Below are 14,784 nucleotides of genomic sequence, written 5' to 3' on the forward strand. Positions count from 1 at the left end.
CTGTTAGCTATAGCTGAACGAATATAATGAATAATTCATTTGATGAATTTTGCATTCCTTTTCCTCTGTGTGAGCTGCTCATGACCAGTCAGGAAAACTTGAAAATGACTCATTTATCAGAATTATTTTATTTATTAGAATATAAAATTTTTAAAAGAAATACTTTTCCACCAACTGCAACTAGCTGAACTTGTGGTTCAAAATTCATACTACAATCTGTGGAGACCGTAAGGTATTGGTTCACTTTTGCTTGAGCATGTAATCATGTAATGGCAGCCAGGGCACAAAAGCTCTTGTACAACGAGAAACAGAGTTTGCAACTAATTTGTTGTATAAATCATCCAATTAAGAAACAAGCAATGTAGCTTATTATCCAATAACTAATCTAAAATCTCAAATGGCGAATATACAACTGAAAATAAGTGCTAAATATAAACTGATAAACAGACCTAGCTGTCCTAACCATCCAAAGACACGTTTCTCAACAATTCTTGGGTGGGCTCTTTCCAGGCTGAGCTAGATGAAGGCCCTAGGTACCCATGTGCATTAGAGGCCACCAGAAAAGCACTACTGAAAAAGAGACTGGGCCCACTTGGGCAGCACTTGAGAGAGGCAGGAGGGGGGACCCAACCCCATGGGCAGACCACAAGACAACCAAGTACCTCCTTCACCAAAAGGACTCCGAATTTACTTCTCTTTAGCACCTCCAAGGGATGAAATGTGTAGCGAGGTAGGGCTGGAGGGCTGCTTTAGTCACAGGCTGCTGGTCCCTGGAAATTGGATGATATATGGTTGAAAAGCTCTGATTTTTGTTGGTGGGGTTAGATTTGAACCGGCAACCAAGCAGCAAGAACTCACAAGATGCACTCCCTACCTTGGCATGGGCCGCAATAGCGTATTTGTCCCTTTGAAAATTAAGTTCAGTCTCGAAACAGAGGCTGGAACAAGAGGTGGTTTTAAGTCTGTGGGAGATCAAATGCATTTTGACTGAAGAGGAAATGGCACATGGATCAAATCTGCCTTTTGCCACGTAAAGCTCGAGTAGCTCCTAGTACGATGAGCCTCTTAACCCATGCTGGGAGTACCAAAATGCTGCAGCATCCAAACGGCCCTGCGGTTTCTTCTTAGCAAACTTCAAGCCTTGTGGCTTCCCCTGCATCTCGGAGGTCAACACTCCATGGCTTGCTTCCATCTGCAAGGAAGGAGCACAAGGAGAAAGGTGTCCCCGGGACTGGGAACAAGCAAAGTGCCCCGCAGCTCCGCGAGGCCGGCGGGCAAGAACAAAATCCCTGTCACTGTGGCCCTGTGGCCATCGCAGGATGAGGAGCTCTCTGCTCACTGCTCTGCTCCAGCTCTATGATGCTGTTTTAATTGATTTAAAAAAATAGAAATTGCACGTAAAATAGTCAGGGAGCCCAGCGCGGATAGGGAGGCTATGTAAATCGGAAGCAACTACGCTAAGGTCAGTGCCAGCTCTGAGCAAGAGCTAGCTTCAATTCAAATGACTTAAAAAAAAAAACCTCTTCAGTGGAACAATATGTACATAAGAAATACAGTGCTGCATATTCTTGGCAAGGATATGGCTCTGCCTGCATAATCTAAGAATAAAATGCATCACTCAAACGTGGACACACAGCACAAAATTAGTTCCTGCAGAAGGGACACAGTTCGCGGTACATCTTATTAATAAAGGCTGACAATTAAACAGTCCTAATAGGACTTACTCTCCAGTTAGCAGAACAGTTCAAAAACAAACATCATCTTGCTACGTGTTCCCATTATATTCATGTGCTGATTTAATTAACAGTAATTTCAGTATCTCTGAGATTTCTTCTCTGCTTTAGAAAAAAAAGATGCCCTTTTGATGGGGGCTTTAGTTCAAATTACAGGCCAATCAACTGCAGACTGAGCCTGAAATGCCAAGTTAATTGTCGATAAAACCAAAATGAGCTTCTGGAAAAGAATTACAGACGAGCCAAATTATTGGTGAGTGGTTAAGGACCAAGATTGCTCATTTTAGGTAAGCACCAGCAGGTCTGTAGCTTCCCCCAGCGTGCTGTGCATCCCTGCTCCGGGTGCTCTTCACCGTCACTTTGGGCTGGCTCCGCTCGTCCTCCTCTCAACTGCTCTGCCGAGAAGCTTCCTCTGTCCTGGCATGTAGAAGATCCCACTGCTCTTGGCAGCTTGGAAGCACTGAGCTTCCATCAGCAGATCTCCAAGAGAGCAACTCCCAGCACGGCTGCATGGAGAAACACCTAAGTGAAGGCGTTTGTCCATCAAAGAACCCCTCTAAACTACAATTTCTCTCCAAAGACGCAGTGCAGTGCAAAATTCACTCATCAGTAGCCTGATCTTCACCAAGAAGCATCTCCAGAGTATCACACTCCAGGGCAAGAGGGTAGAGCAGAATGATCATGAAAGAGGCAACGCACGCAGGCTCCGTGCTGGCAAGATCCATTCCAGGAGCAGACGCAGCATCGATGGGACAAGGGATCACGGCCGCACGGCTGCCCGTGCAACACGTTACAGCCAGAGGCCACAAGCAGGAGCGGATGCTCCCTTTACATCCATCCAGCAAATCCCTGCCTGGAGCACCGCTAAAACTGCTTTTCAATGGGATGACAACGAGCAAAAAAAATCAAAGCTGGTCTAATGATGCTTCTAAGCAGATTATCTGGAGACAGACGTCAGGTTGGGGCAGAGGAGGAGCTCCCACAGTGCCAGCAACTCAGCCCCGCTCCTGGCAGCCCAGGAAGAGGGCGTTTTTTGAAGAGTGATGAATGCGGAAAGCCAGCTTGCTGCACTGGAAAGGACCTTCACCTCACGGGCTAATCATCAGCTCTCAGCAAAACTGAAAACAACTAGCAATATGTGGTCAAATCACTGCAATTTGGTACGCTTCAAAGTCATTTCCAAGAGAGAGATTAGTGGAGAACGCCACTGTCAGGACTGGATCCCCAGGAGCTTGCAGGAGGATCTCCGAGTACTTGGCATCAGCACGCCCTGCCTCTTCATTAAGGGCTTGGACTAGAGCAGCAGCAAGCATCAGCAAGCGTATCTGATGTTATGAGAGAAAATTATTGCCACACGGTGGAATAACATGGTGGTTTTACTCAAGCAGGCATAAAACATGAGTATGAAATCCCTCATATAATCTCCAGCTATTGTCATTCAATGTTTATCATCCACCACAGTTGAATACAATTCTTATCTTTGATGGATGTGGCACACAATAGCTGTTTTCTTGAGTGCATCATAAATATTAACAGCATTCACAGAGCTGCTTCTCCAAAACTGCCATGTCACATTGCTTTCATGGAATCTTGCAAAATGCCATTATTTTTTGACCCACCAATAGCAAATTCTCCTTTGGTTTCTTTCACCCATTTTTCCTTTCAGCATTAAATCATAGGAAAACTTTCACTGAGCAGGAAAAGGAAGGCAAGGATGGCACTGAGCAACTCCAAGGCCTCATTCGGATTCCCGAATTCCCAGAGAGTGAAAGAGAAAAAATATATATCTTTTTTGAAAATACTCTTCAGTCAAAATTGAAACACTTAGTGAAACAGAGAGGATTTGGCCAGAATTTCATTTCTGGAAGAACTGAATATTATTTAATCAAGTTTAATCAAATGCATTAGTTTACCAAAAAAAAAAAAAATCACTAAAACAGTTTTGATCTCCTCAAATAGCCTTTTCTCGGAATGTCTGATCACAAAGAGCATTGAATTCCTGGTCTTGCTCAGTCAGAATGAGGCCCTTTTGGAAACTCTTCATGGCAAGCATTCTCCACACATTTCTGTTTCAGATTCTTTCAGAATCAAATTCTCCTCCTGGACCAAATTTAATAAAATTTGTAGAGGTTTGTATGTTGGCCGATACATTTCAAGTGTCTGCATAAAATTCCCCCTGTGCTTGTTAGAACAGCCTTACAAAACAAAGCTATTAAATCCCCATAACAATTAATTTCAAAATGGTAATAATTGCAGAAGATATTATCTCTGCTACAGACACATAAAACACTACACTATGGGCATGTGTAATATAATAATACAAGTGCAGAATTTCTTTTTTTCTTATCTTACACTCTCTCCACAGTAGTTAATTTGCTTTGAGTTTAAAAGCCTTCCAGGATGAGGTTTAAGGGAAGTTCAAGCTTCAATCCTGCTCCCATTAATCAATGGGAAAAATTCACATTGACATCTGTGATCCTGGAGGCACAGATTTGGGGGTTATTTTTTAAGAGTTATGATAATTCCCAACGTTTCGGGGAAGAAGAACTACTCTTATTTTGAATTTACTTTTAAATACTTCTTAACACATAAAATCATCTTGCCTAAAATCATCTTGGGAAGATTTTCTATGTCAAATAAAATAGACATGCATTGAATAATTTTAAGGGGAACTGGAAGGCCAAAGGCCAAAATGATTTCAAGTGAGAAAAATGCATCGAGTGCAATAGATAAACAGGTATGGGGCACTTTGCCCATAAATACGTTTTCACCAATCTTTTGAAAACTGTATGTAGCTCATTGGGGTTTGCTACCAATGCCTGACTGACTGCCTAATCTGTATTATTTGATGCTCTAGGATTAAGTGTATTGGATTTTTATAACTGACTCCAGGGAGACTCAAGAAAAGAGTCTGTTAAGTTTGATGTTTCCTTATTTTATTTTAAGGAGAAGGTAAGCTTCTTTCTGAGTCTGAGTCAATTCCCACCTTGCCTTGAGCTGTGCATCTATAGTTGGCATGTAAATGCAAGTTATATTGACATTAGCAAAAAGATTTCTGTAGGAAAAATAAAAACCTTAAAAGACTTCTCACTCCCTTCCCACTAGTTAGATTCAACAGTGCTCAATGCAGGAACAGGGACACTTAAATTCACATTACTTCAGACACCTTTCACTCGTATTGAATTAAAACAAACACAGGGGAGCAATCTTTTGCCTCAATAAGGGCACAGGAATCACCATTAATTGGAAATCAAGGTAAATCTGAATTATAGAAATGGAGATTGCCCAAGTAGACCCAAAGAAAAAAGCTACAAAGGAAGAGGACCAATACCAGGAAACGAGTGAATTCCAGACTTTGCAATGACCTTGCTTATTTGTGCAGAGGGTCGCGTGGCGAATGCCCGGGATGGAGCCCCACTGCAGAGGATCACACGCTGCCTCCTCCACAAAGGGGGATTTTGTGGCTTTCCCCCAGCCTTCCAGCAGCTACACTGCAGCCAGAGCTGCAAGTGCACAAGAAAAACCTCTGCTCTGCATTCGTGCTCTTCCTGAAACAAATAAAGTGTCGCACTCAGCAATTTGCTTTCAAGTTTGAGTTATAGAAATGGGCATCTTTAAGGCCCATTTTTCCGGGTGTTCCTGTCAGCATGTTTGCTAGCGGCGCCTCGAGATGATGCTATTATTCAGCCTCTCATTTAAAAGAAACCTTTACTAGAGAATATACAGCCAGCTGGGCTTCTGAGTGATTCACAACATTAGTCAGCCATTAGTCAACCAAGAGCTTACATTTTTGGGGAGGAAACAAGATTTCTGAAGACATAGATTAAATACTCATAGTATATACAGCAATGTGTCAGGCCAAGGGGTTAAGAGCACTGGGGAAATACTGATGGTTGCATGTGAAAAGCACTTTAGCACAGCAACAGACCAGGAATTACCATCCTGTTCCTGTACAGCAAAGGGTTTGTTGCATGTGGGGCTGAAACGCCAGCACTGCCAGTCACTGGACTATCATTTTCCTACATAAGAAAAGCACACTAAATACTTGGCTATTATTAAGCCTGCTGTTCCTCAAGCCTTCAGTCTCAGCTGGTGCCTTCTTGCACAAACAGTTAAAATACCACTCTGCAGTGTCTGGTTCTTTACTTTGACTAAGTTCCTGGTTGCCTAGAAACTCTCCCAAAGATTTGAATTCTTCCTTCCTCTTTTTCCTCAATGGTTAGTTAGATAAGTTTAATGCAATCGCATATTTTTGGGGGGGCAGCAGCGAGGCAGTGTTGATTTCTCGCACCCAGGAGGAAGGCTCCGCCGGTGACCTCGCTCCTGGCAGCTTCCCTTAACTATGCACATTGCAGATTCTGTTCTGACCAAGGCAGAAACCTGAGATTCGAATCACCATTGCACATTACAGATTTATCTGTGCTACCGATTTCTATAAATAGCACGATATGCTCTGCACTTTGCAAGATCATTATAGATTACTGTAGCACTGGTTTTATTGCTTCTTAATTAATTAACCTGTCAGACGTGTTCCGTTTATACACAGAGGCCCATTAGCACTGCTGCAGATGGACACAGGCCACTCGAGGCAGGAGGGCAGGGACACGAGCAAACCCCTTCCTTGGTACGGAGCACCAACAACATCCGCAGCGCGGCTGCATCAACATCTAGCAAAACCCAGGGTCTTTTCCCTACCGTTTTTGCTCTAGGTAGCATATAGGGTAAGTGATGGTCCAGGAGAAGGAAGAGAATTTAGTTCACATCTTTCATGGTGCTATCTGTGAAGTGCTAACAAAAGTATAAAACAAAACCCTAGCACTGAAGTCACTGATCAAGGTGAAAATTAATTCTTTTGGGTAAGGAGGTGGCATTATTACTAATGTTTCAAGGACTGTTGTTTGGTGCTTTTAGACTTAATCTTCTTTTGCAAGAAGGCCCCCATGGCAAGGTAATGGGAAAAGAAAGATGCCGTAAATGCAACATACACTCACTTAAAAACAGATATAGATTGCCAGTAGAGTTACACCCTTAGGTGTCAAAAATAACTCTGCTGTTCCCACTAATAATGGGACAACCACAGGAATTTATAAGAGGCATCGGCCAGCTGCTATGGGCAAACAGCTACAATAGCACCAGAGACCTCCACCAATGACAAGAAATTAAAATACATAGAGGTGGAAAACTCTAAGATGTTGAGAACTCTTCCTAGTCATCTGCTGCCTTTTCAAGGAGAAGAGATGTGTGACACAAGATTAGGACATTAGGTTTCTTGCTCACAGAACTCCTCTCTCATCATCCGCAGCATTTGTATTTAATACTGTAACATCAAAAAAGCAAATCCTGGTATTCAGGAACATAAAACAGTGAAACTGATAAGAACTTCCAGGGTGCTTTTGCTATTCTGTGTTTCTTCCCCTTGGCCTGTTACCACAGTCACCATGGCGAAAATGGATCACCTTTCTGCTTTTGGGGACGTTAGCGGCACGTGTTAAAGCATCCACCAGATGTTGGAAGAATCAATTATTGGAGGCATTAACTGCCAAAAAGAAACCAAAACGAGCCACACAGGAACAAAACAACTGACTTTTTCATCTGACCCTCGGACCCTCCGGCAACAGCCGGACCCGGGTCCTCGGAGGCAGCTGGGGACGTGTTTGTCCCTGGATCCTGCACAAGTGCAGGAAGGCTCCGAGCTGAAGCCCCCATGCTACAGCCACAACAACTGCCTCAGCCTCATTCTTCATCGCCCATAGGCAACATTTCTCAGCAATTTTTTCTCTTAAAAGATTACGTTTAAAAATTAAATAAAGACAAAACTGAAATCTTCCCCCCAAAACCTCCATCAGTCAAATATTCTGTCTTCTAAACAGACTTCGAACTAAAGGGGTAATCCTTCCATCCATGTATTTTTACCTGAATTAAATTGGCTTAAATAGTTATGCACAGCTTTAGGTGATAAAACGGCATTCACATTCTCCAAAGCCGCTCATCTGTGCTCTCATTAGTTCTTGACGTTATAAATCCTACCTCTTTTCTAACTGAAACAGTTTTCAGAGATATTAAGCAATATTATTGTGGGATTTGTTTTAAATATTTTAGAAAATACTTTCAGAAGTATAAAAAGTGACTCGTAAATCATTCAGAAACAGGTAAAACTGAGTAACAGTGGCTTAATTTCCATATTTTTTTCATTCTTAAGAAGCTTGGTTTAGTCAAGTCTCATTGATTAGTATTTGGAAAGTATTTTGAAAATATAAAACAATATATAAATATTACATAACAACAGCATTATTGATGGAAAAAATAATTTGTTAATTTTCATGTAATTTAAGGAATTTGTATTTATTTCTTTTTCCTATGTAAGCAAGTACTTTTAGGACAGAAAATAGTCCTAGCTGATACAGGACAATATTATTAATCACCACGCACTTCACGTGACGCAGCTCAAAAAATTAACTTAGCATTATTTGCAAAGTTGTATTTACAGGGACACACGCACACAGACTGCTTCCTTTCATTCTCAAATCCAAATTCCATCTGAATATGAATCGGAAACAGGGCCAGCGATGTAGCAAGCACTTTGCACTCGGGAATGATTCTGAACTGATGCTCTCATCACCTGCTGAGAGGAGTCCGTGCTCGGGCTAGCCAAAAACTGGGAACTATTTTGCAGAGAGAGGGGAGATATGGAAGATATCGTCCTCTTAGGTCCTTTCACATCTCAAAATATTCTTTGAATAAAACTGAATGCTTTTGCTTTTTCCCATAGCGCCTGGGCTGTAGAGCACACAGATTATATCGCTTCGTTTCCACACTCTTCTCAGCAGCTGGGAATGATGGAAATGATGGGATAGCTTAACTGGAGCATTTCCCACTACGTTTCTCTATAAAAGGGCCTCTAGGACTGAAGCCTCTCAGCAGGCAGCTGATTTCCAGGCACAGCCACAAGAGCAGCTCCACAAACAGCCGATCCATCGGTGCCGCACTCGGGTTATTGCAGCCCTCATCCAAACCAGCTCCCGAGAGGCGTGCGGGTCACAGGCACTTGGGATCACCCATTCCCATGCTCTTCTCCTCGCCGTGCCAGCCTGGAATGCTCTGTGTTCATGTCGCAGCCTTGCTGGGCACCGACCCCTGAGCGCACTGTGTGCACGGACCAGCGGGAAGGGGAGCTCCAATTTTCCAAAAGCAAATCCTGACTGACCGGACCGAGCTGTCTCCATGCAAACGGAGCTCCCTTGGAAATACATCCCTCTGTTCAACTGTATGTTTCGGTGAGAAGGAATTTAAGGATTTGAGAAGAACTGCACCAGCTGATGCAGAAAGCGCACTCTTTTCCAGGATGAAATTTTGCTTGGTTTTCTCACCTTAGACTTTTTTTCTTTATTTAAATATTTATTTTGAGCAATTCCCAATATTCCAAGATTATACCTCTCTTCTTCCAAACCTCCTCCCCACCTCCAAAAAAACAAACCAAAAAAAAAAAAAAAAAACCCAACACAGCATTTTTACACTTATCAATTAAAAAGAATGAAGTCAAGAACAGCTGGTTTTGTCACACTAAGTATTTCTAATCTAATTGTACATGCTAGATAGACATTTCATTGTTTAAACTAATAAAAGACGCATTTTAAAACAAATGACTGCAACATACACTTTCAAACTTCTTCATGATGGAGATAAACATGGAAATCCATCTAGATATCCAAAGGATATCTGAAAGAAAGGTCTGAGATTGCAGGGTTTGACTGGGCTGCATTCAGCTCCTTTTAGTAACATGAGTGAAAAAAAAAGAAAACCAGCATCACAAAATCACACAGACTCACAGGAGGGTTGAGGTTGGAAGGGGCCTCCAGAGATCATCCAGTCCAACCCCCTGCTCCAGAGGGGACACCCAGAGCACGGGCCACTCTCTGCAAGCAGTAATGTTTTTCCTGACTTTCTTATTAATCAATACGCATCCCCAAACTTAAGCTTTTATTTCTGCTGCGGATTATATCACGCTTTTCTCAGAATTTCAAACAACATTGCTCTTTAAAGTGTGCAGACCAAGCTGCCAAGCAATGCCCTTTCTCCTAGTGTGCAATTTGCATCGCACTCCCGAGATAATCTGGTCCTTTTGATAAATTTAACCAGTTTCCAGGCACTTCCCAATGCCCCTACCGAGGCTTTAAAAGTTCTGCTCCTTTTTCGTGTTGTATATAGGCAACACACAGGTTATGGGGATGTTCCTTCCCCGAGGGCACGTCAGAGCCCAGTGACCGGTGGTGGCCTGGCCCACGTTTCACCTGCAGACCCTGTTCAGAGATCGCGCTGCTCACTCGGGACCTCAGGACTCGCCAGCACAAAGCTGCTCCACCAGTTCATTACAGCAGGATTGGCTGCTAATGCAGAGAGAGTTTGTGTTGCATAATGTGCAGAAACCAGCTGGCATTGCTTAAAAACACTCACAGAGAAGCAAAAAAAGAAAACTCAAAATGCCTTTCAAGCTTGCTACAAGATGTAAACGTTAAGAACATCAGATTTGATATTAAGTGCTTCATAAACCCACTGAGGCAAGAAATCAGCTCTTTTCATCAGACTGTTTTTCAAACGTTACCATGCAGTCTACCACCCCTTCCGTATCTACAAGGGAAAAGACCAAGCTAGGAATGAGAAAAATGTCCCCATCGCTATCTCAAGAATAACTGCAACACAGTGGTCGAATAAATCATATGGGGGCTCTTGCTGTTTGCCACTGTTTGTTCACAGTAGTAGCATGGGAAACCTAAGGATGAACTCGTGATCAAATGCAGGGGGGGAAAAAGAAAGAGCAGATATTCCTTATGGATTCCAGATAAACTATATGGGGGAGGACGTCTGCATATTAAAAGAACCAAGGTATCTACTGAAAGAGATGTGTACATTTAAATTCGACTTAAATCTCTTAAGAAAGGTCACAAATGCTTTGCAGGATTGTACACTGAATTTCTCTTCCAATGAGCTATTTCAGAGTCCACCTCAATCCTCTTCCTGGGAGGAAATCTCTCCCATTCAGCTGCACGTGATGCCGTGATACGAGAACACCACACCAGGATGCTTCATTCAGCTGTGCCTGTTGTTAGCACTGACCAAACAGAAGACTTTGGTAATCCCATCAAAACACTCGCTCCTATATATCAAGGACCCAATTTTGCACTCATGCTTCAAAACATTCCAAAAAGAGAAAAAAATGTCTAAAAGAAGCAATGCTCCTTCCTCTGCAGTTGGTTTAGTATGATGAAGTGCCTGGTTAATTCCAGGTCAAATTAGATTCAGATTTTGTCCAAGGATGTTTAGAGACATTTTAAGCAAAGCTTGGACCCAACGTTCACAGCAAGCTTTGGTGCAGGACGTGCTTTTCTTGCATACTCTGCACGGCCCAAACTCCACGCTGACCTTTGAAGCAGGCAGGGCAATCTGCAAGTCACGTCAGGCACCACTTTCTGCTGCTCATTTTGTTTTGAGTTTTGTTTCATCACCTCTGGCCACGCCGACTGCTTACACACTGCAGAAAGAGCATCGTAAAAAAATACTCTATAGACTTTTCCCATGTAATTTCTCCTTTGTCACTGAGTGTATTACTATCATTGGGCAGTCTATAAGTGTAGGCTTTGGCAGTGGGAACTGAAAATAAGTCTCGCCGACACCTTGTTTATCTTTACAAGCATCTTTGTTGTTATCCTAGCAAGAGGTGGTGGTGATTGTGCACAGGAAAATGCCACTGTTTGTTGGTTGCATGGTAGAATAGAAAGATAACAAAGGAAAATATAATTTTCAAGGGAAAGCAAACCAGTTGGCCATAGGGGTTCTCAGGGAAGAGGTGTAAGATCCAGGCACTCAAATCTTGTATTTAGTTTTTTTTTTAAAAAAAAAAGAAGGGGAGTCAGGAGAAAAACAAATAACCCTTAAATTTGCCCAGTTTAAATTCACACAGGTACAGCAGTTACTCTAGTTGTATAGCAGGATATACCCAGTGAAATCACAGGATTTTTGTCAGCCTAAACATTTAGTACCAAAAGGTCCATAAGGCCAAAGTCTCCCCCTAAGAAAAGCTGCTTTTGAGTTTTGCAAGTAGATATTTGTTTTTTTATATTTTTCATGTAAACCATCAGCTTCAAGCTTTCTGCACAAGGAAACATTCAAAATGTTTCTAGAAATCAGGCCTACATCTAAGCCCGCAGAAAAGTATTTTATCCCTTCTCTATAACTCCAAATGAACCAAATATTAAACTGACACTTTGCAGCTCGCTAAGCTCTGATAGGCAAGTGCACGCAGGCACTTTGGGGAAAAAATAAAACTAAGCAGAAAACAGTCCAGTTGTTTGGTTTAGCAGTGAGGTTCCCCACACATGCACACTAATTTATTGCAGTGAAAACGTCCCGCTAATTTACTGCAGTGAAAACGTCCTGCTAATTGCACCGTTTACCCTCGGAGCACACGCACGGCAGTCGCGTTAGTACACGGGGAACCAACGGCTCCCAAGGAGCTATAACTGGGTACCAGGCCAATAATCCACAAATGGCAAAGGATTTACAAAAAAGACTCAAACAGTTTCCAAGGAGTCATTATGGCATATCAGGTAAATAAAATATTATTGAAATGTATTTTCTTTTGCATTTAAATCACTTGCAGCAGGTGCATAGGAAGTAGCACATAATAAAATGGCTCGCATTTCCTTGAATACTAACAAGAAGCAAAGGAAGCGTTTAGCAAAAAAAAAAAAAAAGAAAGAAAAAAATAGACAAAGAAGCAGGTTCTTACCATTGCAAGAGGGACTATTCCCACAAACATAGTTCGGCTGACGAAGATCTCGGAGACCACGAGTTCGCTCAAGGAGTCATCGCGAGGATATTCCACCTGCCAGGTGATTTGCTGGGCTCCTGTCAGGCTGCTGCTGTTGTCAATCTCAAAGTCCATCTGCAGGATCTCATAGGAGGAGATGTTTGCTCTGGAAAAAAAAAAAAAGGCAAAACCAAAATTTCACAAAAATGAAATATCTGTAGGATGTCAGTAACAAAACGCATTTTTCTTTTCTTTCCAGTGCAAGAATTACCATTAAATTCAACATGTAGATTTCAAGATACTAACAAAAGCCTAAATGAAATTATGCATTGGGCAACGGCTCTGTTTTATAAATAAGATGACAGAACATCTTCCAGTTTCCTGAAAATGCAGGCATTAAACTCAGGCATGCATTCTATATAGTAACTTGCAGAATAAGCCCCAAACCAGGGAACACTAGTTTGCACAGATGTTGCTGAATTATTTAATATAGCATTATTATAATTTTATTCCTGCAAATATTGATGTTCAGAAGCTACACAGGACTGGTCCATTCCTTATGCTGTATCAGAGAAGAGCTCATGGCGCAGAGGGAGAGGGAAGTCTTTCAAACCCAAACTTTTCTTTACCTTTGTGGGAAAAATGCATTTGCACAAATTATACATGACAAAAAATGGGCGATAGATTATCTTCATTTTTAATTCATGAAAACATTCTTTTCGTCAGTGATGTAGACTTATAATTGTGTGGTGAGCATTACTTATTTGTCATCTGGGAATAAAAAGTTAAAGGTAAAGGAATGGAGGTAAATGCATAGTATTCAGAGCTGTATTTACAAATTACTTCTGCTTCTTTTGTGAGCACCAGCACCTAAACACTCTCCTATAGTCCAATACTATGTAAATATTAATAATTAATCCTGAGGTTAGAAAGACAGATATCCGTATCTTTAAGTTACAGAACAGAGAAGAGACACCAAGAATTACTGAGCAGCACTCAGCGCATCCACAGCTGAGACCTGTTCAGCAAGCAAACTTTTGCTCATTCAGTGCTTTTCTTCCAGAAAAAACTAAGGTGCTTTTTTACAAAGCAGTGTACAAATCCCTGCCCCATTTTTCAGACAGACACCTCAGCTTGGGGACCTGATGCAAAACACCAAGAGGGAGCACTTGGAAAAGGCTGCTAACCCGATTGCTGACCCAATTGCTTTATCTCTTCACATGAGAAGACAACTGATGTGATCACTACTCCTCGAGTTTCAGTGCACGTGCTCACAAAATGAGTTAAAACCTGAACTTGCAGCAGGTTGGCCGCTCTATAACGACTTCAACGTGCTCTTGGTACACACACAAGTGAGCACCGAGGGTCGTGTCCCAAGCGCCCTGTGCATATGCCCCTCTGCAATTTCGAGCTCTGTCCCACCCCATGGCACATTATTTGCCATCCCGTACCCTAAAGAAGTGACACCAGAAGCTTTGTAAAGAACAGGGACGTAAACATCCTTTTTCTCTTCCCAACTGCACAGAGGCAGAGTCTGTTTTTTTGCCATATGTTTTTGAAGGCACAATTGTAAAGGAAAAAAAAATCAGAGGAGGAATTATTGATTTTCGTGTTTTCTTTCCAACAATGAACACTACAAACATATGCTCCAATGCCTGGAGGATAAATATTTTCCATGCTGACAGAAGATTATATCCACCTTCAGGCAAAACCAGAAGCTATTAATGCATCGTTTGGGTAGCCAACCAGACAATCAGCAAAAGCTCTTTAAGACAAATTTTATTACACAATGTTAGGGCTGTAATTAGGCAATTTCTGTCAAAAAAACACTACCACTGTGGGCACCAGGGTGGAATACTCAGCTTCATCATTTTGTGCTCATCTCTTCTGGTGGCTTGTTTTATCTCATCATCAAATGGATTTGTTCACAACCCAGCAACAAAATTCAAAACACGAGCTTTACCCCAGCTGTGGATTTGGATATTAGAGCTGTCAGGGTCTGTTTGGATCTGCAGTTTATGTTCAGGCTGTTACAGTCAACAGTCACCAACACTCAGGAATAGTTTCAAACCCTGAACAAACTCTGATGGATGAGTTGGTTTTAGATTTGTCACTTAAATAATATGTCAGGTGAGTCTGCACTGATAAATCACCTGTCCCATTGACAGGCGCTTCTCTGAGCTCAGCTCATCGTACCTTCAATTACTTCCTTCCTGTGTTTCTTTTTATACACCAGAAAAATAACTG

General features: G+C 42.0%; 1 protein-coding gene across 1 annotated transcript in view; it reads right to left on the reverse strand.

Annotated features, from left to right (window-relative positions):
* TMEM132B (transmembrane protein 132B) overlaps positions 1-14,784 on the reverse strand; it is a 207,430-nt gene that overhangs the window by 49,960 nt on the left and 142,686 nt on the right. The window contains exon 4 of the mRNA XM_088532500.1: positions 12,517-12,703. Within this exon, the coding sequence (XP_088388626.1) occupies positions 12,517-12,703 (187 nt within the window). The remainder of the gene's footprint in view (positions 1-12,516; positions 12,704-14,784) is intronic.

Source organism: Tinamus guttatus, unplaced genomic scaffold (assembly GCF_059628265.1).
Source record: "Tinamus guttatus ecotype Peru unplaced genomic scaffold, ASM5962826v1 Tinamus_guttatus_pri_ptg000459l, whole genome shotgun sequence".
In the NCBI taxonomy this organism is placed as follows: domain Eukaryota; kingdom Metazoa; phylum Chordata; class Aves; order Tinamiformes; family Tinamidae; genus Tinamus; species Tinamus guttatus.